This window comes from Toxoplasma gondii, chromosome IV, assembly GCF_000006565.2.
Source record: "Toxoplasma gondii ME49 chromosome IV, whole genome shotgun sequence".
Classification (NCBI taxonomy): domain Eukaryota; phylum Apicomplexa; class Conoidasida; order Eucoccidiorida; family Sarcocystidae; genus Toxoplasma; species Toxoplasma gondii.
Window position 1 is genome coordinate 1984368 of NC_031471.1, and position 22343 is coordinate 2006710.

Below are 22343 nucleotides of genomic sequence, written 5' to 3' on the forward strand. Positions count from 1 at the left end.
ACGAGAAAGAAGTGTCGCGTCGTCACTCAACAGGATCCACTGCTGGAGCAAAACGGTAGCGGCGCCTCGCAACAGAATCGCTTGCTGCGGCAGGGGCTGAGACGCAACAAACAAATGGTAGTTCGCTCTCACAGGTGCTCCGTGATTCTGAAAATGACACCCTCGGGAAGTCCGGGAAGCAGACGCAGATTGGGGAGCGCTTTGCTGTGAAATTGTCGGACACGGAAACAACATAAGCAGTGTAGGCAGAAGGTCCAGCCGTCGCAGCTCGCCGTCTGTTATAACCTGAGAAACAGAAGAAGGAGACGTACTACCGGCAAATGCCGACGTACCTAAGCAAGAGGTGTTTCCAAGCAATCGAATATATACCAAAAATCAGGTACATGTGTATACGTATGTAGAGATACGTGTGCACCTGTCGTCTCTTCAGTGACATGTCCAAAATACGAAAACCTTTTCTCTGAATTGGACAGGAGCAAATCCCCCTCTGTTGCATGTCATTTCAATTTTTCGTGTCTGCCTTCGTCTACGTCAAGACACACTGGCGCTCCTTCCCTCATCGAAGAACGTAGAAAAAGCACAGACTTGCATGTAACACAGGCGAGAAACCACGAGCTCCGTCTCCAACCGGAGGTGCACATGCAAATCCATATGCATATATAGATGCAGAGAGATACGTTAATGTTGCCACAGCAGAGAGTCGGGTCTATGAAAGTACAAAGCAAGAACGAGATACACATTTTCACCTTCGCCACTTGCGTCGAAGTCCTGTTTCGTGCTGCCTCTTCATCTCCCCCTAGTTTCTCGTAGGTTCGCAGAGGCAAACTGATGACACCGGCCTCCAGGAACTTTTTAAAAATCGCTGCGGCGCATAGGAAAACAGGAAGCGAAAACGGGAGACGAAAGGGAACCGAAAGCCTATCTCATCGAGGAACAATGACCCTCGTGGATAATGGAAAAGAAAACAGAAACAAGCGCAGACTAAGGCGAACAGCAGCCCACGAGTGCATCGAAGAGTGTCTTGAGGTGAGAGCACACTACAGGCGGGGGGAAAATTTGTAAGAAAATCGTGAGTGAACTCCAATATCACATGTGTTGATATGTGTCATCTGAGACAATTAGAAGTGCAATTGTCTTAGCCGCGTAAGCCACTCTAGCGAGTGATTGCAACGAAGCCCCGATCGGAAAATAGACGAATCACGCCATGCAAAATGATCCTCATTTTCGTCATCACGACATTGTGCTCTTTTACGAATAAAACGTGCGTTGTGTGGCGCTGGTATGGATACACGCAAACACGTAAAGATGCGGCCTCCTGCGTAGACGCATAAGTACGATCCATTACTAGATGGCATTATACGGCTGTGTAAACTCAGGTAGAGTAATTGTAGCATGGAATCTGAACCCACGCGTATGTTTGACCATGTTGTATCTCTGTATTTGAAAATGCATGCGAACATCTCTGTGAATGTGTATCTCTCGATTCACTACACGTCTGGCGTATACCCTGAGACTTGAAAGGCGTCAATGTTATGGACTCGCGGTTTTCTGCTTCGTCTTCTGTCCCGCTGCGTTTGTTTCCATACGAAACCAACTGACTGTCAGTGAGTTCCGCCATCTTTTCCAAAGAGGGGTTTCAAACTGAAAACAAATTACTCCTTTGACTCCACAATTTTTTCCTTCTCGAGTCAAGAAGACGACAGCCGGGGAGGCATGCGCCGATAGGCGACTTCACCGGAACAACACAAATAACGAATACACGGTGAGAACAGATGCAAAGAAGACGGGAAGAGTAGATCTCTCCAGAAAATTGCGAGAAACCGACGAGAAAGGATTGACACCTGCCACTTTTGATGTTGTGCGCTCAATTCAATACAAAAAACACAACACTAGAGTTTGACTGTTCCACTGCCTAACGTGAGTATATTCCAGCAAAAGGTGAGAAAACGGAGAACTTGGTTCTCTCAGGAAGCTAAGAAGTCCGGCTCTCTTCTCAGCAGAACGGTAGAGAAATTGACAAGGCGACCTAACGAAGGACGAGACACGAAAGGGGAAACAAGATGCAGACGGAATATGAGACGACGGCGAGGAACAAGCGAAGACAAGAATGAACAAGAAGCAATGACGTTGATTCGCGTGAAAACTGAGCTCTGAAAACGACAGACCCCTCCGGGTTGAAAAGCGGCAAATCGCGTTGTGAAACCGTTCTGAATTTGATGCCTTAGCACAACCCGTGGTGACAAGAACGAAGAAGACGAGCAGAGCAAACCAAAACAGCGGAAGTGCAGTTCACTTGACAGGGAGATTTTACAGGGCAGACATTCGCACAAAACGCAGCGGTTCTGCAAAACCCCCACTTTCCCCTTCTCAAAGATGTATGCAAGGTGCCAACTGACAGACGACGAAACACAAGACTTTACATAGGTAACCCACAGGGGTTACTCCGGTTTTGAAGAACAGAACGACCACTCTGTCTGAATCTCGTCAGACGCTCCAGGCTTTATCCAGAACTGACACAAGATGTGAAAGGAACGCGCGAAAGCAGAAACCCTGCTAGAAGAGTGCTCGCTGCAACTCAAAGTCCACAGCACAAAACTGTCGCAGCAACTGTGAGATCGTCTGGCTCAACGGTTTGCCACGAATGCTGGAGCTGTCCCAAATGCAACGGGAAGGAAGGCAAACGGAAACATCGAAAGCAGTGCGAAGGAGACGAGGAATCTCCCGTTTTTCGTTGAGAGCTCACTTGGAAGATCCTTCGTACCCTATCAGTTATTACCAGACACGAGGCACGGCATGCTCGCCGTTAAAGTAGCCGTTGCGGAACCTGACAGTGCGAAAAAACGGGGAGGACTCGTGACAAAGAGACTGAAGAAGCAGATGCAAGGCTGAGGGTTGTATGAAAAGTTTCTGTTTCAGAAACAGAACACGCAGGGGCACAAGTACCGCCCGTTGGATGCTGAAAGCTTCCAACACATTACAACTGACACGCAGTCGCGAGCCCGACTAGCGCCAATGCTCCACGGGAGGATTCCACAATTTCTGGTGCAAAAAGAAGGGAACAACTTCGCGATATGGATGGTTTGACCACTCGCAGAGCATGAGTTGCACGTTCGACGGCGTGAGCGGGAGCAGAGCGAGCAGTTTCGCGCTCGGGTCTTTGCGTTCGTAACGGATCCTTTACAAGCATTCTGGGGAGGATGCACGAGTCTTATAATGCCTTCGTTCACTCCACTGAAGTGAAGCCTGTAATCCCATGTAAACCTAATCGAATCATCAAACTGTCCAGTCCTCGATTGAAGCCACTGAAGGTTTTTCCACCAGGGCACCCTGTGTACAAGCGATCCAAAGAAGAAGAAGCGCTGATGAGGTCGTAACAGCATCACGCGTCTCGCTGGAGAACGGAACGAAGGATACCCTTTCAAGACATGCCCCGTGTTTGTCTGAGTTGTTCTAGCTGCCGTGGGAGGTCCGAGTCTAGTCCACCCGAAGCTGACGAGAGACAATATCTGCTTTTTAAGTGTATCCATGCACACTCCCTGAATGTTACTGTCCGCCAATGCCCTGCAAACGTTACACCTTGGAAAACGAAAGGCATTTTCTCGATGTTCTGGTGCCAGACTTGCACTCATGGCCAGTGGTAACAGAGACTTTATGGTAGCCGCGAACCCGGGATGTACGCAAACGTTTCGCCGTCGTCTCTAACTGAAATACTGCAGGCTGCTACACCGGACAGTGAGTGTCGCGCGGTTACTTCCAAAGATTCTTGGCGCCTGCGGCAGAATTGACAGCCGATTCCGTTTTCCGTTTCTGTCCCTCGACTGCGAGTATCAGAGATCCTCGCATCCATAAGCACATCAACGCACAAACCTCTGAGCGAACAGGAGAGCTACGTCGCGCCTCTGAGGCGAGTCTTGCGCTTCGTGCTGAGAAAATGAAATATGTTTAAATGTTCTGCAGCAGCTCTGCAAGTATGTGTTCCTTCCTTACGCTGCATACCACAAAAGTGTTCCCTCCGTCGTCATTCGGTGACTTTTTTACCACGGGAATTCGAACGGAATACCAGCGTCTTTGCTTAAAGGTTCGTTTCGTTCCGTCCACCTGTTGGTAGAAGTTAACAGGCCGTGCAAACGGTCTTTCACACTCAATAGGGTGGGGGGGGGGGGGGTAGAAGAAATTTATACTGCCGCCCTGGATCGACGCACGTGCTTGAGATATCCCCTCTACTTTCTGAACTTTTCGCACGTTTCCTCGCGAGCCGAACTTCCACAGTGTCTCTCCGTGGTGCATTTGGATATATGTGCTCCAAGACGAAGCGACGAACTCGAGAGGCAACCGCACATCAAGTGTGAACTTGAATGGGGAAACGGACACATGGCTGCATGTAGGCCCTCTCATGTTTTCTCCCCTTTCCCGATTGCTTGGGAAAGGGATTTACCCAAGCGGCAGTTTCAGATCCGTCGCCTGTCATTTTTGTCGGTGTCTGGAAGTGCCTCAGGCTTGCGATTTCGATGGCTCTTCTTCCTTCACACCAGCGTCCTCGCTCGAGAAGCACAATCCTTATCCAGGGTCGCTCTGCATTCCGCTGCCTACGAATATCTGCTTCTATCAAGAAACTCGTTTTTCGCTGTGATTTCGGGTGCAGTGAACCCCGGGGTGAGTGAACCGGAAAAACCGTCGGGACGACGCCGACACTCGGCAACGAATGCAAAAGGAATGCATCAAAGGCATCCGAAGCCGTCTTGTTTCTCGGGGAGCGTCTTCATTTCCGAAAGTTTCGAGAGAAACAGCCGTCAGCAAGTGCATGCTACAAAACGGCGCGACTCGCGAAGACGCATATCACTCTTCCGTTTTTGCGCCACGTTTGACGGAAAAGACGGACTCCAGAGACGCCAGAAATCACGCTTTGCACTGCCGCCCGTCAGAACCTTCCGTGGAAACGCATGAGACGCGAAGACATAAAAAATCGGAACGAAGATCCACCGGAAACTATCCCAGAACAGCGACAGACCAATAAAGAGACCCGTCACCGCTCCCGCTGTCTAGACACTGCATGTACAAGAATTCAGCGTGTGATTTCACTTTTGATTCTCCTGAAACTGAGTCTTCCCCTCGCGTGTCCGCCGCTCCCGCTTCTCTACGAAAAGCGAAGCAGAAGAGAGTTTGTGCGTGACACCGTGACAGAATACACGCTTGCTCAGTTCTTCCTGGAAATCCACGAAAAACGCATGCAGCACTTCCCCTCACGCAACCCAGACACCCCCAACAGACAGACTCGTGGAGAAAAGCCGTGTGCCCCATGAACAGGTTTCTCATGACCTCGCACGTCGGAAACGCGTTTGTCTTTACGGAAGCAATTACTCGAAAAGGACAGCGGATAGAGCAAAGAGATCGAAAACGAAAACTGATGTCAACAAGAAAACTGGAAGCTGTACAATCACGTTGTCATAAATGTTTTCATCACAAGTTTCTCTATGCAGATGCGATTGACTGTGCGTACCACATTGACGCTGGTACACAACCCAGTGTGCATATATATATATCTATATATCTATATGTTATGTATATTATGTATACCTACAATAGCAAATGGGTATACACACATGCGTGCATATGTCTGTGTGAAGGTCACCCGTGACGCATCTCCACAAAGGTCGAAAACTGGCAGTTGTGTAGTTCTTGAAAAAAAGCGCGGAAAAAAGACAAAGCAGAGCTGGATCTTGGAGTTGTGGCTGCGGCCGCAAGAGACCGCTCACAAGTGGACGGAACAGGGAAGGTTTCTCGTTTTCGACACTCGTGGCACCCTCACATAATTACTCTGCGTTCGCTGCCTCTGTGTTCCTATATCCGTTTTTCTCGTCTTTCTCACAACCGTCTCCTCCGTGCGCTCGGCTGTCGCCTTCTCGAGGTGCCTCGACGAGATGGGACTTCGCCTTCGCGCCTTCGTCTCCTCTGCATGGGTCTTTCGTCGGTTTGTCGTCTCCGTGGTAAGCGTAGTCTCCGTCTCTTCTCTGTTCGTCCCCTCTCTCCTCTTCGTATCGTCTCCTCTTTGTCTCCCTTCCTCCCTTCGCCTCACCCTCTTCCTCCGCACGGTCCCCACTGCGACTTCTCCGCGAGTATCTGCTTCTCTGTCTCTCTCTCTCCTCTCGATCTTCTCGATCTCCTATCTCCTCTCTCTCGCCACCTCTGTCTCCCCTGTCTCCTCTGTCCTCGTCCCTCTCATCTCGGTCATCCCTGTATCGCCTGTGTCTCTCTCGCATCCGTTCAGAGTCTCGCCGGAAGTCTTCCTCGCCTCTGTCTCGACAGTCTCTCGAGTATCGACCTTCTCTGCTCCTGTGCGAGTCGTAGCCTCGCTGTCGCCCTCCCTCCGGATAGTCTCTCGACCGGAACCTCCCTTCTCTCTCTCCCTCTCGGTCTCTCTCTCCGTACCGCGCTCTGCTGCTCAGCGTCTCGTCCCCTCCGCGGCGGCTCTCGTACCCTCGACCGTCTCGTCTGTAAGCCGAAGAGAACCGACCGTAGCTGTCCTCGCGGTATCGGCTGCCCCTGTCGCCTCCCGCGGTTCGCTCGCGCCTTCTCCTCTCCTCTTCTTCCTCCTCGAAACGCCCTCCGCGACTTCGATACGCGTGCTCCGCCCGCCGACCTGCGTCTCGCGATCCGCCTCGGTCTCGATTCTGCGGGGAGCGCCCGCGGAGGCCGCTGTCGCCTCTGACTCTCTCCGACGCTCTCGGGTGGGAGGCTTCTCTGCGTCGCGCTCCATTCACTCCTCGACCCAGGACTGCCTCGCGCTCGCGCTCGGTCTCCACCAGTTTCGCCAGCGAGGAACGAATCTTTTCGAAGCCTCGATGCTGCTTTCCACTTGCGTGACTTTCGTAGCGACACAGCGCGTCTCCCGCGCTCTGCAGAGCCCCGCAGACCGCGCAGACCTGCGACGCAAAAACGCTTTGGAAGAACAGACGGTCGTGAACAGAAGGCGACGAAACGCTCCATAGGAGAGACGAAGGCGGGACGCAGAGAAAACCACTAAGGCGAAAAAAACATAGACAAGAAAATAAAAAGTTGGAGACAAAACGTCGCACAGCCCCCTATAGAAAAGCACGACACCTGAAGCGCAAAGGTGGGTGCACGAAGAGGTCACACGCATTGCGATGGAGAGGTTGATAAACAGATACAAATATCTCGAGACAGACGAATCCAGAAAGACTTACATGTCAACACAGATACAGATACAGACACATACACTTATAGATACAGATACGTAGAAACACATAGAAAGACGTACGCATTTGCATGTCTGTGCCAGGACATTAGACACAGATAGAACCTAAGACGAACTGCACAAACGACTTGGGGAACAACAGCAGTCAGACGTGAGAGAGACAAGCCTCTCGACACCGCCTTAACCCAAAACGTTCGACGCTTACTCGAAGTTGGCTTTCGCGGATGGTTGCGATGTCTGCATGAGGATTTTTCAGTCGCTGAACTTCTCGCTGCAGCAGAGCTACTTCTTCATTTAGTTTCTCCGCTACATCGATCTCCCCCTATGTTCAGAAACAGAAAACACACACCCCAGCCCCTCAAAAGCGACCCACACATTCACATGCGTTCCACCATTACATATCCAATCATACGCAAATTTGCACACACAAAGACGCATATATATATATATATATATACATATATGCATGTATGTATATACATCTACAGATGTACTCATATATCCAAAGCATGCATATTTAGTTCCAGACAAGCGCCTGTACGACAAATGCTTACGTCCATATATATATATATATACAAACATATATATATATATATATATACGTTTGTAGCGAAGCACGCGGCGACACACATGTATCTCTGTTTCACTCTAGCACTGCATGCACAGCTACGTGATGCACGTACATCTCAGCTACGGGTTTCTCTGAAAAGGCAGAGATATATCCTCACCTTCGCGCCAGCTTCGTCTTGCTTCTTCAACAACTCGGAGATCTGTGCGTTCACAGCGTTGACTCTGAAGAACACAAAGAAGCAAGTCTTCTCAACGTGTACACGCAAACGCCTTATCCAAGAAAAAAACGAACACACAAACCACACAAAAGTATTCGCAATGCAACTACACTTTGTCTTGTACCTGCATATGCTTACACGCATGTACACACTACAGACATGCATTTATTATGCATGTACATATTATATAATATATATATATATATATATATGTACATGTGTGCATCCACATTTACTTGCCGTTGACACTGTTTGGAGTGACTGTATTTTCGAGTAGTTGAAACGAAATAGATATGTACCTCAATAGAAAGCTGTGTTTTCATTTTGATGAACCACGAACTGTCTCATTTCGTCTTTGCCTTCCCCCGACATCGTCTGTCCAGCATGCATTCGTATGCACCAGACCAGGCGAACACTCGCTCCTGAAAATATGCGAGCGCTCTCTCAAGAAAACGTAAAGACCTCCCACCCACGCACAGTCCAAGACGGCAGGAAAGCGAGACGCGAGGAGAGCGAAGGAAGCAAAAAAAAAGAGGAGGCGGAGAAAACCACCGGAAGGCCTACTTTTCTGCTGTGTCTTTGTCGAGTTCGGTGACCGTGTTGTTAGCGTCGATGCGCTGCTGAACTTTCTTTATGCGGCTCTCCATTTGATCGACTAAGCGCTTCAAGAACTCTGGAAGAGTTGACACACAACGGGTGCGCTTCGAACGTGCATACACCGATTCACACAAATACCACACACTTTCGCATGCAGTCCCTCCTTCCGACATGTATCGGGACATCGACGCATAAATATACATATACCTATACATATATATATACATATACTTTGATGTGAACGCTCTTAACGCCGCCTAATCTGTTAGAAAAGACCATTCAGGTACGATGTAAATCGAGAGCTCCATTTGTATAAACATATATATATTTGCACAAGTGGACAAAGCGATTCACATATGTATGTATTTTATGTATGTATTTTCGTATGCCAGATACACTGAATGACTGTGTGTGTCTGCCTGCGAACCTCTGCTGTTTCTTTCCTCTCTTTTCCTGTGTACGAGAGACTGAATCCTTCGACACTGTAGCAGAACTGGAAAAAAACTCACTCATGAACTCCTGTTCGTACAGGGCTTTGTAGTACTCGTGGTTCTCATCTTTCTCGAAGGCTTCCTTTAAGTCTGGACGATGTTCTTTCGGGCATCTGAAAAGGTACAAAAACACAAGACGCATTTACCTTTCGCCTGCCAACCCCCCCAAAACTGAAACGCCCTGCATGCACATCACGCAAAAACCCGTTCAGAGATGCACGCAGGTAGACGCATCTACGCCTGGTGCTTGAATATCGGTGTGTAGGTCTCACTAGATCTCTTTGCATATAGACACACCCTGTAGAAGAGGTGTGGAGAGAAAGATACATCTAACTCATTTTACACACTCATTTACCTTGATGTCAAGAGAGATATGCATGCACAAAGACATACCTACATAAAATCGTTCGTGTAGACATGAGACTACATACACTCAGAGTATATATATATATATATATATATATATACGCATGCGTATATGGATGTAAATATATCTATACATATATATATATATATATATATATAAATACATGAAAAATATGCACAAATACATATATGTATATGGATGTATACGTGATAGGGTTGTCTGAGTGCATGCAGACGTACGGCCCCAAGTCGCTGCGAGTGTTTGGAAACAACTCGTGGGGGCAGTAGTCGAGCAAGAAGAATTTGCAGATCTGCAGGAAAGGGAGAAGTCGCACAAAGTCACGAGGCAGTGCGGGAGTGTGTGCGGGTGCTGGCGTCTTCTTTGCTCAAAGAGAAAGTGAAAATCCTGTAACTCAGCGGCAGAAGTCAGACTGATTCACATGAACTGCATGCGCGCGCAACTCCGGTCTCGAAGCACGGTTCTTGTGTTGGCGCATGCACGCCTCCACACCCGGTTTCAGCATTCGAGAGGGAGAACTCGGAGTCACGTAGCTTCTGAGGGTTGCCCCCATGGAAGCGACGTTCTCACAAGCGAACAGACCGCTACGCAAGTCATCGACGTTGTTCAATACTGCGGCCAGGTGCACAAATATAGACTGAGACGCATGCAGATACGCACCCTCACACACAAACATGTAGAAACTCTATGGGTGCGGCGTCTACAGATGTCCAAACCTACGCGTACGTTGACACACCTCTCCACATCTACGAGGTCTCAAACGACAAGTATATGCATATACATGAATATTTTTATGTATATACATTTATATTTATATACATATTTACATTTAAATATTTATATATTTATATTTATATATTTATATTATATATATATATATATTTGGAGGCACACGCGAGACAGGAGCGCCCTGGAGTGGAAGACATGTTGTCCTTGTCTCTCTTGCTTCTAGGGAAGCCGGTCTCACTTCGTCATCTTTGAAGGAGCTGTCGCCTCTCTTGTTCCGGCCGCATTCGTTGCGGTTGCGGCCCATGAGAGAGTCGAGCATAGCTGCAAAGCAGGCACCCGAGAAAGATCAAGCAACGTGAGAGAGAGGAAACCGGCTTTGCCTCTCCCGCGTCATCTTGCTTTAGCGAGAAACGCGAGGAACCTGCTACTCCTCACTGGTAGGCGTCCGCAGAGCACGCTTGCACGGAAGACGACTTGCATGGAGAAACATGGATGCAGTCAGAAACTCCAGAAAAACGAAGAGAAACCGAGAACAAATCAGAAACGCGCTCTCTCCCGTCTAACAAAGTCTAGAAAACACACCATGTACGTAATATATAACATGTATGTGCGTGTGCACATACGTGAATGTAGAACGATACAAGTCTACGCATACCAATATATACATATATATATCGATATACATACATGGGTACAGGTGCACAGATATATATATATATATATATAGAGAGAGAGAGAGACTTATGCAGATTTACATGAGTAGAATCAAGACACTTTGCTCCCGCTTTTCCTAGAAAGGCAGCACGGCAGTATACTAGGAACGTCGCGTGAAAAACGGTTTGAGCGCATGCAGGCAGCAGAGGCGGCGTAGGCGCGAGCGGCCTGGGATGTATGTACAGCAAGATGCTTGCTTCCCACGGGTGCATGCAGAGCCGGAGTCACAGGCATGGCTCTTCTGCGTTCCAGGGCGAGAGAAATGAGAGAAGCGACGTAAAACAGTGCGCGTTTGGAGCGCGAACAGGCACCCGTGGAGGCCTCGGCGTCGCCTGTCCTTGTGATGAAAACGAAGAAGACACGAGTGCCTCGGTCACACAGAAGAAACATCTGTGTTTCGTCGGAAAGAAGGAACGAGGAAGATGAAAAAACCAACAGAAAGCCAAAGAACCTAGACCACTCACCAGGCAAAACATGTATCTGCATGCGCATGCTTCACATACATCCACACCTATACATATATATACATATATATATATATGTATATATATATTTACATATATATGTGTGTTTGTGCATGTTTCTGCGGAGAACTCGTCGACATCTACGGATACGCAGAACTACGTATGAAATGGATTGACGAGGACAAACGGCATGGGAAACTCTGGAGAAATGGAAGTACCTCGAACGACGAGCAACTTGATCCGCATGAATGATAGGCAAGAAAGGTTCCATCGTTTCCAAAACAAGACGTGCAAGGCTCCGGTCCGTGCGCTGTACATACACCCGACGCCGTGAAGCACAGGCACCTCTCTGCGTCTTTTACACTCTCCCCTTTCCTCGCAGGGACAAGCCCAGCCTTGCCATCAGTTCTGCGCCGGCCTTCGTTCTAGAAACTAACAGACTGTCTCGTGTTTCTGTCTGTCTTGCTGAACGTTTAATGCATGCGCCAATCGACTTCCTCTCTCCAAACTGCGCAAGCTACACCGCTCGATCCTCCCTCGCTCGAGGCACTGAAGCTTTGCCGCAGTTGTCCCTCTCTTTCTCTCTCTCCTCGAGTTCTGTCTCGCTGCATGCACTTTTGCGCACTCGTGCGTTTCTTCGTTCTCCCATGTCCTTCGCAACTACTTGGAGAAAACAGAGAGGCTCCACACAGACGAAGTCCGACACCACACTTTCCCGCGACTGCGCAGATCCACAGTGATACCACGACTTGGACATGTACGTATACAGCTGTTTACATACACACATATACATATATACACATATGAATTTATGTGTATATATACATATACATATATATACATATACATATATATACATATATAAGTATGTAAGTATGTGCTTATAGACAGATAGATATTCATACATTTTTCGACGGAGGCATGCGCACTGAGATGCGATGAGGCGAGCGCCTGGCTGCGAAAAATAAAAAATTGGAGCTGCGGCGTTCCCCAGACGCCTTCTTTCCTTCTGTGCGTTTTGCGTCCGCTTCACGTCGAGGCGTGGATTCGAGTGTCGTGGAAGAAAGTGGAAGCCTTTCTGTTTTCCACTGTCTCTACCCAGTCGCTTACCTCGCATTTCATCCATGGTTGCTCTCGTCGAAAATAGAAAACAGAGCCTAAGAGACACCGAAACTCTGGCAAACCGCCTGAATGGTCCTCGCCTCGCTTTGCGCTTCCTCTTGCTCTCGCTCGTGTCTTGTGCGTCCTGTTGTTATCGCTCGTGTTCTTCCTCTCGTTCTCCGCGAGCCGCGTGGAAAACAGGCGAGGCAAGCTGAGAGAGTGAAACGCTGGCGAGACGCCCGATACTTCTGTACGTGGGGTGTATGTCCACTGGAGTGTGTGTACCCCACAGAAAGGGCAGGGAGGAGGAGGCGACTCGGGGAAGACGGAGAGTTGCGCAAGTCGAGGAAAAACGAAAAGTTGGGAGACAAGGCTCCACCAGACGTTGAAAATACTCACGGAGAACAGCTGACCGGAACAGCGTGCGTACACGACTGCAGAAAGGCGAGTGCAGGGTCGCGGAGACAAACGGTCCTGCCCTTGGCTTCCCTCCTGCAGACAGTCGTGCTCGACTCGGAGTGTGGAAGAAAGCGACGACGAAATCGCGCATGCAGATCTTTGCACGTAGTGCCCCAGCTGTCACCCTTCCGTGAACTGGCCGAGGCAAAGGAAGATCGCCGGCGACCTGCTCTCTGCCGTGGAAGGCCTTCTTCTCGGACTGCAGGCGTCAAAAAGCAAACCGCTCGAAAGACAAGCAAGTCGTTTCTGAAGAGTGGAGGAGCACGCAGTGCAGGGGCGGAGAACGAACCGAGAGAAGAGAAGGCGCGCAGAGACGGAGGAATCCCAGTCTGCGGTCTGCGTCTTTTCGCGCAACTCTGCGTCTTCAGGCAATTTCTGGGTGCCTTCTCGGCCTCCCCAACTCTGCGCTTGCCAAGGCAAGAACTGCCGCGGAGAAAAAAAAAGAGACAACGGAGACGATGGTGCGCGCGAGTCGACGAAAAATCACGAGTGTACAGAGCCGTCGAGATGGAGGTGGAAGCGGCGAAATCCGGACTCTTTCCACGAAGGAAAACGGAGAATCTGTGAAGTCAACGCGGAAAGAAACCGCAGGTTTCCCCGGATGAAAGGCGGAAAAGAGCCGCACAGGGAGCAACGAGAAGTGGAACCGTACCTGGCCGCCTGTGCTTCTTGCCCCCTACATCCACGCCTGTTCAGTCCAGCTGAGTTGGGAGAGACACCGAGTCTCTGGAGCAGAGTTTGCGCAGAGAAATCGAGCGTGAAAATCAATTCAAAGTCCTGTTTCGAAAAAAGTTTGCCGCGACGTCTGCCGAGAGGATGTACACTGCGCTACGACCGCTCGCCCCGCGACTGGCAGCTGTGGCGACTTCGCGGGGAGAGAGAGACGACAGAAAAAGCTTCTTTCTCTGTATAAGCGCGCGGCCGCCAGGACAGCGGCCGAGGCTGTTCGTCGGCGAGGTGACTCTGCCGGAAAAACGTCGGCACACAGGCAAAACTCCGCAGTTTAGTGGAGGAGTGGAGGGAAGAAAACGGTGTGCTCGTCACGCGTTCTCTGCCGACCCCCCTCTCTCGGTTTCGCTGGCGCTTCTCTCGTCCCTCGTCTGTTTCCAAATTGCCTCACTCTTGCGCAGGACGCGTTGTCGATCGCAGCGGAGAAGGAAGCGCGAGGCTTCCTCGAGAACCGGAGAAAAATCGACAGAGAGGCTCTTAAACCTCCGAACAGCAGCGGGAGAATCGCGCGCGACCGAGAGACAGAAGGACGCAGAGGGGACCGCGAGGCTGCTCAAAGTCTCAGGAGAAAACCGCGAAAAGTGTATGCACAACTGGAGAGAAGAGGTAGAGCAAGAAGCGATGGAAGAAACGACTGAATCTGACTGCGTTCTGGAAGAGAGAGACGTGTGGACGATGGCCCTCTAAAAAGCGAAGAGAAAGTGACCCGGGGGAGGAAATGGAGACAGAACAGAGCACGGGGAGGACAGGTCTGGCAGTACCTTTCTGCGAATCTCAGTCCACTGTCGAAAACGTATTCTACGAAGATCGAATGCAGAGGAGACAGAGGGAACGCGCCTTGAAAGGTTTCTTTTTCATCCGAGGAAAGCAGTAGCTATTGTCAGTAGATATGAAACTAAGGCAGACGTACACGCGGTAGTTAAAAATCTGTAACTCCAGTTAGATAATCCTCGAGTCATGTGAATTGAACTACACAAGAATACCAGAGAGGCTTTTGTGTAGCATGCAACATCCTAACTTCCTGACCTGCTGCTACTTCTCGAACAAAATGTTGAACGCTACCAAATGCACAAGATACTCCTGAGGTATGTCTAAACGCTAGAGTGATACCTGTAATTATGTGGAGTACAAAGTTCATTGCAACTCAGAAGCCAAAACTGTAAAATGAATTTCGATTTAGAACACACCGGTAAAAGGACAAGGTGTGCTCGGAGCATCTGTCATTAACATATGAGGATAAAAGGCAACCTTAAGCGCGGTATCAATGCCGAATACCTGCAGGAGTGCTAGAACCATTTAAATGTAGGGAGGAGACCTGTAAAACTATTACAAGACAACGTATAAAAGGCAAGATAAAACCTATTACAAAGAATCGCCTTCGTGTTGCATCAGATACGTAGTATCCTTCAAGTACCAAATATGGTATTAGAGAAAGGAGGTTTGTGGTGACTGTATCACCCCAGAAACTCATTTGTTCGCCAAGTTTTTATGACAGCTACCCCACTGGACTGTTTTAGACAGCTAAAAGCTGTTGGATTTCAACATCGTACGACATTAGGTTATTCCATATCGGTGATGCTCTACGCGTATCCTGTTTTTTATTTACGGTATGTAAATGCGCTCAAGGTTTAACCGTCGGGCCATATCGATCGTCAAATTCAAAGATAATCCTATTTTTAAAAGTTCTTGATCTTTCCCGGAGCTTCTCGAGTCTCTCATATCACGCGAGACTTGCTACCTCCTCGGAGTTTTCCGGCGTCTCGCCCTCAGCGTCTGCGCCGTGTGTACGGCCCTTCGCGTTCCGTCGCGGGGGGACTTTTCTCTCGCGCATTCGTTTCGAGTTCTCCCCTGCAAATCTCTGCATTCTCAAAGGAAAGATCTCACTTTCGGAGAGACAAGCAGCGACGAACGAGAAGGACTTTTTTCTCTTGTTCTCTCGCGGTCCGCCCAGCACACCACAGCGCTTGTCCGCGGCTGCAGGGGCGCTGTCTCTTTCACCGGTTCTTTTCATATCTGCATTTTTTTTCTATTTTTCTGCTCTTTCGACGAGTACGTATTTCTTGGACTTGTGTGTCTGCTGTCTCGCCCCTTTCCTTTTTTTGCGCGCCTCTTCTCCCTGGTTCAAGTTCTACTCGATCTCCCGGTGTGCTCAGTTTCTTGACTTCCGTATAGTTCTAGTCCTTCATGTTTCTTCCTCGCGAAAAAGAATTTATTTCCGCCATCCACTTGCGCTGACTCTCGATTTCCGGAATCCGTCGCTGGTAGAAAAGTCTCCATCAAGGCCATCTCAAGTTTTTTTTCTTCTCTCTCGCAAGCGCCGTGAGTTCTCCCTGTTGGGAATCTCTTGTCTCCGTCTGTCCCGGTGTACATACACCGCAGGGAAGGTCCGTCCCTCCTCACACAAAGCCCCATACGCGTTCAGCGTCTGATCCGCGAGGTTCGCTTTTTCACTCGATGCTCCAAAGAAAGCCAGAACGCTGCGTTCTCGCGCGACTTGTGCCTTTCTCCTCTCTTCTTTCTGTAGGCTCGAAGCCTCGCTTTTCTGTTCCTGTGCTCATCACACCCCAACAACTCGCTCGCGCTCTCCGTCGTCGACTCCCTCTCTCATTTCTTCACTCATCCAGAAGCCGACTCCCCTCTGTCTGCGTCGCCGTCCCCGGTTCGTCTCTCTTCCCCCGAGGCTCTCTGCAGCTTCTTACTGTCCTCTTCTTCTTCTTCTCCTTTGCCGGCGACCTCGCGCCTTTGCGTCGTGTGTCTCTGAAGCAAGAGAGAGCATTTTTTGTTCTCCGTTTCTTCAAAAGAAGTCACCGACGCCCGCCACACAATGGAGACGCATCTGGGTCGTCGAGAGGGCGACGAGAACCTCGCGCCTCAGAGTCAGTCTGGAAAGGACGAAACCTCTTCCACGACGCTGGACTCCATCTGGATTGAAAAATATAGACCTGAAACTCTCGACGATGTCGTCGGAAACGATCAAGTTATGCGGCGCCTCAGAATCATCGCCAGAGAGGGGAACATGCCTCACCTCATGCTGGCCGTAAGAAAGACTTTCTTGTTCTCTCCTCCCTTTCACAAATCGAGTTCAATCTCCTTGTCAAAGTGGTGAAACCCCCATCGTATTCTTCCGCTCATCGTTGGATCTCCGCATACAACTCTAAAGGTTCCAGTTTATATATCGATATATATATGTATATATGTAGGTAAATTTAGATATATAACTATGTATATACATAGAGAGAGGTGTGGATGTCTGCTCGTACATGTCATTACATAAATTCACATGCATTTACATATATATATATATATATATATGTATGGATTTGTGTCTTAATCGCAGTATGTAGTTCTGATGGAGTGCTATAGACGTCTTGCCTTGTTGTCACGAGGGAAGGGTTCTTTTTAGATTCTTCCTGGAAGAAGGAAAGTCTGCTTGTTTTTCCAGGGACCGCCAGGGACAGGGAAAACGTCCAGCGTGCTCTGCCTCTGCAAACAGCTGCTTGGCAGTCGATGGCGCGCATACACTTTGGAACTTAATGCTTCCGATGAACGGTAAAAAACCGTACACACTGCAGCTCTGACCTCGAGGTGGTGGTGTATATACACTGGGCACTGAGAGACATGTCTGCATGTATGTATGTATAGATATATACATGAATATGACAGCTTAGATGCACAAGGCTGCATGTCCTACACATGAATATATATATATATATATATATATGTACACCTGTACCATGTAGTGATGATATATAGAGACAATATCTGCTGATGATGCGTATAGGTACTATGGTGATGATACATGTATGCCTACAACTATGCATACGCATGTTCTTGTGCATGTGTATCTGAGAAATGTGGGTGCTCCCGCAAGATATATATATATATATATATATATATATATATATATTTACGCAGAAGATATATGTATATATATCTATGTATATCCGTATATGAATACACGTATACAGGGTTTTGGAATGTACATGCGGTTTCGACGTGACTGCTTTTTCTGCCTGGGTTTGTTTTTTCGCTCTTCTGGAAGTCTTTGTGCGCGTTTTTTCTGTTTTTTAGCACGATCGATGTCATTCGCGAAAAGGTGAAACACTTTGCGAAAGAGAAGCGCGACCTCCCTGCTGGCAGACACAAAATTGTCATTCTGGATGAAGTGGATGCCATGACAGAAGCCGCCCAGCAGGTAACCGTTCTACCCCAACATCACTTGTTTTTTCTATCCATGCAGATACGCAGATTTTAATGTTCGACGGCATACATTTGTGTACTCCTCTATGTGTACGTATATACTTCTGTATATATATATATATATATATATTTACATGCATACACATACATGTACATATTCATATATATAAATATATATGTATATATACATATACATATACATATTTATGTATGCATGTTTATATATATATATATATATGCGTGTTAGTGTAGGTGTCGATACACCTTGACGATGGTTTTACGTAACCCTGTATACGTATGAATTCAAACTAATCTATATTTGCATATATATTTATATATTTGTAATTGCAAGTGTGTGCTGCGTTTTTTGTTTGTGTGTCTGCGTTTGCGTAGTGGAGCGTTTACGCGTTGGGGGCGTCTTTGCTTGTTTACATGCATGCGTTGACGTGATTGTCTGAGTGCCTCGAGGAGGGAAGTGGAGACTGTGAAGGGAGAGCGCAGACAGACGCTTTTCTGCAAGCGCATGCAGAAAAGCATTTTGATCTCGATGCACTGTGGCTCGCGCGCGATTCTCGCTCGACGTCTTTTCTTCCTTTCGTTCCTGGGGACTTGGACGAAAGAAGGAGCAGCTTCTCTGTGTCACTTTTTATCGGGATTGTTCCTGCATCCGGAGAGGACCCGTCAAGGAGTCTCGAGAGACAGAAGTAGGAGAAACGGGTGAAGGGAGTTTTCTTGAAGGGGAAGAAAGGCTGCAACGTTCGTGTTTCGAAAGAGAGCGATACGCCTTGATCTTTGCCTGCACGCGCGAGAAGTTTTTCTACTCGAGAAAGTCGTGGTGTCCTGATGTCACAGACGCGTTCCCAGATTGTTGCATTCTTTGATGTGTCTGGCCTGCCGCCTGGAAGCATTTCTTTCCTCTGCTGTTTTCCCCCCTACGAGCCAAAGAATCCAGAAATGCTCGTCACATCCCTTTGTCGAGGATATGCTTCACAAGCACCTACTTGTCAGGTTCCTTTTATTTAGTGATTCAGCTCCCTGCGGACTTCGGCTCAGACAGGAACCTGTGTTGAAATGGCACTCAGTGGCAAAAGGGAGATCGCGTCTTCCGGGCGTTACCTATGCCGCAGGCCCTGCGCCGCATCATGGAGCAGTTCAGCGACACCACACGATTCGCACTTGCATGCAATTCTTCGGCGTCCGTCATCGAGCCGCTGCAGTCTCGCTGTGCCATTCTTCGCTTCCGGAAACTCGACGACTCGCAGGTCGGAAACCACAAAGACAGAGAGACTGACAGAGAGATGTCCAGACACTGCAGCCGAGCTGAGACGCGGGGCGACACACGCGAATGCGAGAGGCGCGTGCCAGCAGGGTAGACGGGCGAGACGCGAGAACTAAGTCGCAAGAGAGGAAGTCGCAAAAAAAAGAGGAATCGCGAAAGAGATGAAGACGCAAAAGAGATGAAGCGCAGGCAGGACGACGTCGGAAGGGAGAAGAGAGAAAGAACGCAGGCAGCAGAGGTGCATGAGGTTGGGGAAACGCGAGGACAGAGCGAAGAGTGGTGGGGGGAGAGAACGGCGAGAAGAGAAGCGTTTCTGTTCTCCCTTTGTCCTTGGGCACACTTCAGCTGGTGCGTCGGCTGCGGCAAGTCTGCGCCATGGAGGCCCTGCAGGTGACAGACGACGGAATAGAAGCAATTGTCTTTTGCGCGGACGGCGACATGCGAAGTGCTCTGAATAATCTTCAGTCGACTGTCTCAGCCTTTGGAGTCGTCAACAGAGAAAACGTCGAAAAGGTTCGTCTCCCCACAGAATCCAGCTGGCGTCTCGTCACCATCCCTTCAAACCTTGTCGGCAGATGTGTACACATCTCGATGAGTGCGTCTGTAAATATGCATGTATATGCATGCATACTTGCATGCGAATTCATACAAATCCGTCAATGCAGAGGTGGAAGGACCTCGAGGCGGGTCAAGCGAGCAGCCGTCCACGAGGCCAGCCCCGTAGAAAAAGTAATGTCTTTCTCTCTCTTCCTCACTGAAGTCTTCATGCACCCCGCTGTGACGAACCAAAGCCTACGTAATACGTACCTCCTTACACGATATATATATATATATATATATATATATACTCGTTTCCAGACGGGTGCTTATTTATGGAAATATATATATATATATATATATGTATATGTATATATGTATAGATGTATACAGATGTGTACTGGCTGTTACGATTCTTGTCGCTTGAACGTATTGGGATTTTTGAATCCGTGAAAAAAAAGTTGTCAGTGGATCACATGTCCACGTGCATACGGCTGCTGTGTCTTTTCAGCAGTTGGGTGCTGTTCAGCCCTCACGTAGCCCGGTCTCGTATGTCGTCCGCGCCGTTGTATAAGACAGATGCGAATATGGATTTCTCTGTCTCCCCAGGTTTGTGACAATCCGCCTCCGGAGGCTGTGCGGTCGATGCTGATGGAGTGTCTGGCGGGAAAGTGGAGAGAGGCACACGACATCGCGGCCGAGTTGCTTCGCCGCGGATACACTCCGATGGATGTTGTGCTGACGACGCGGTCCGTGCTCAGCCGCTTCGAGAACGAATGCAAGGAGCATATTCTCCTCGAGTACCTCAAAGTGCGAAACTAGACAGAATCGGAAGAATGCGTAACTCACTGTCTCTACGGTACCTCCACCGGAGGTCTGTGCTCGAGATGAAGATCTCTGCCTATCTATATCTATATCTATATCTATATATATAGATATAGATATAGATATATAGGTATACGTGCGTATACATACATGCATGCGTGCACTTGTATGTGTGCTTCTGTGTGAAGCGATCGTCTAATGGCGAGACAGGAATACGAACTCAATCTCTCCGCTGTACATATATATATATATATATATATATATATATATGCAGATGCTTAAAGTGTAATGTCAGCATGCCTGTGGTCCATATTTATGCGTGCCTAGGGTATACAAAGACATACACATAATACATATTATGCATATCTGAGAATGTGAATTGATAAATCTACGATTTGGCAGGACCTTTGAAGGGCAGACAAGTGCCTTTTTCTCTGAGACTTGTATGGAGCCCTGCCTGTCTCTCCGGAGGTTGGCTTACGTGATCTTTGCTGTTTGATTGCTTGCGGTTTTTCCTCAGTACGTCGGCCTCGCCCATATGACAATGTCGGCTGGTCTCAGCACCCCTCTGCAGCTCGAGTAGGTCTGAACAGAACGTTCTCCGTAGTTTTTCTTCCGTTGGTTTTTTGACCGCCGCCAGCGGCCCAGGAGAGAAAAAGAGTGTCTGGGTTGCATGCGAAGAATCTCCGGGAACTGAGAACATCTGTGTCAAGGCTTTTTTTCGAGGTGTGGCATCTGGTGCATGCGCGTACATGCAGCCGTAGTTAATAGAACACCAACACACCTCCCACACAAGCCAGTACACATTCATGTACTCGTCCATTTAGCTCTTTTCAGAGTTAGGACCTCTTCCGTAGAGTTCGTGTTTTCCCCGCGAATGCTGCCCTCACTCTCATGCTTTCCATTTCCAGCGAGCACCCGAAGGACCCTATTCGAATTAGACATTTTCGCGTTTTCTTAACAAACCTTTTTCAGAGTTTCTCCGTTGTGTTCAAGTGGGGCGTCGACTTGCTCCTTCTGTCGCGAACTGTGTGGAGGAACGGCTGCATTTCATCGGTTGCTCCGCCTCGAGTGTTCCGAGAATCTCAAAGTACCATAGTGCATGCTGCCTACACGGTCTGACGAGCGTCTTGGTTCCCAGTCCTTTGCGTTTCTGTGCTCGCTTCTGTCCTCGTCGTCGACCCGTTTCCCCCCTCCTTTATGAAGCATCCGTCGTCTACTTCTTGGAACTGCCTCCCTCTTTTCCCCGGTGTCTCCCTTTGCAGCAAGATGCTGGCGAATCTTTGTCGGGTCTCTCTGGTCCTACCGGCTTAAAGACGGACATTTCCGGTGGGTGCGGATTCCAACACAGTTCGCAACCAGGGTGTTGGTATTCAAACAGGGAGGGCACCCGTTCCCAGAGGGACGTCTTAACGCGTGCGACGGATTTGGAGTCTGTGTCTCTAACCATTTGAACAGAAAGACTCTCGTGACATCTAAAAGCGACCGTGAACGCACCGAGTAGCGCAGGACACTGACGTCTGCAAGTGGCTTTTTGGTTTGCACGAATTCCGCGCTACAGGGAGTTCCTGCGTCCCCTTCTACGCGTGTACACATTGTAGCGCCAGTTTAGACTACTGAGGCTTCACTAACGAAACCGCCACGTCCAAGCACACAGACCTGAACACCCCCCATGAATTCGAATCGCTTGAAGAACGGAAACCGTGCAGCTGCTGCGACATGCCGGATATTCTCTGTAGATGCGCACGACCTCATGGGTACAGTTGGCGTTCTCACCAGATTTTCCAGCGGTTAGGCTGCAACCTTCCAGTTTTTTAAACCAGTGGGCGTAA

General features: G+C 48.8%; 4 protein-coding genes across 4 annotated transcripts; 3 read left to right on the top strand and 1 right to left on the bottom strand.

Moving 5' to 3' along the window:
* Positions 1 to 4745: 4745 nt before the first annotated feature.
* Positions 4746 to 13727, bottom strand: TGME49_210980 (alternative splicing type 3 and, putative). Its single transcript, XM_018779525.1, has 9 exons — positions 13594 to 13727; positions 12492 to 13140; positions 10442 to 10524; positions 9696 to 9766; positions 9108 to 9202; positions 8566 to 8674; positions 7942 to 8005; positions 7419 to 7535; positions 4746 to 6920 (listed from the first exon to the last, which is right to left on the bottom strand). Exons 2-9 carry the CDS (start codon positions 12505 to 12507, stop codon positions 5811 to 5813), a joined length of 1665 nt encoding a protein of 554 aa, XP_018637965.1. The 5' UTR covers positions 12508 to 13140; positions 13594 to 13727; the 3' UTR covers positions 4746 to 5810.
* TGME49_210975 (hypothetical protein) lies at positions 12573 to 13727 on the top strand (the record flags this gene model as incomplete). Its single annotated transcript, XM_018779524.1, has 1 exon — positions 12573 to 13727. The coding sequence occupies one exon, from the start codon at positions 12573 to 12575 to the stop codon at positions 13506 to 13508; it is 936 nt and encodes a 311-aa protein (XP_018637966.1). The 3' UTR covers positions 13509 to 13727.
* Positions 13728 to 13757: 30 nt separating this feature from the next.
* On the top strand, positions 13758 to 14357 carry TGME49_210970 (hypothetical protein; the record flags this gene model as incomplete). The annotated part of the gene is made up of 1 exon (XM_002371201.1): positions 13758 to 14357. The coding sequence occupies one exon, from the start codon at positions 13758 to 13760 to the stop codon at positions 14355 to 14357; it is 600 nt and encodes a 199-aa protein (XP_002371242.1).
* Positions 14358 to 15557: 1200 nt separating this feature from the next.
* Positions 15558 to 21999, top strand: TGME49_210960 (replication factor C subunit 4, putative). Its single transcript, XM_018779523.1, has 8 exons — positions 15558 to 16707; positions 17113 to 17219; positions 17742 to 17865; positions 18998 to 19132; positions 19495 to 19662; positions 20296 to 20496; positions 21032 to 21090; positions 21777 to 21999. Exons 1-8 carry the CDS (start codon positions 16495 to 16497, stop codon positions 21823 to 21825), a joined length of 1056 nt encoding a protein of 351 aa, XP_018637964.1. The 5' UTR covers positions 15558 to 16494; the 3' UTR covers positions 21826 to 21999.
* Positions 22000 to 22343: the final 344 nt, after the last annotated feature.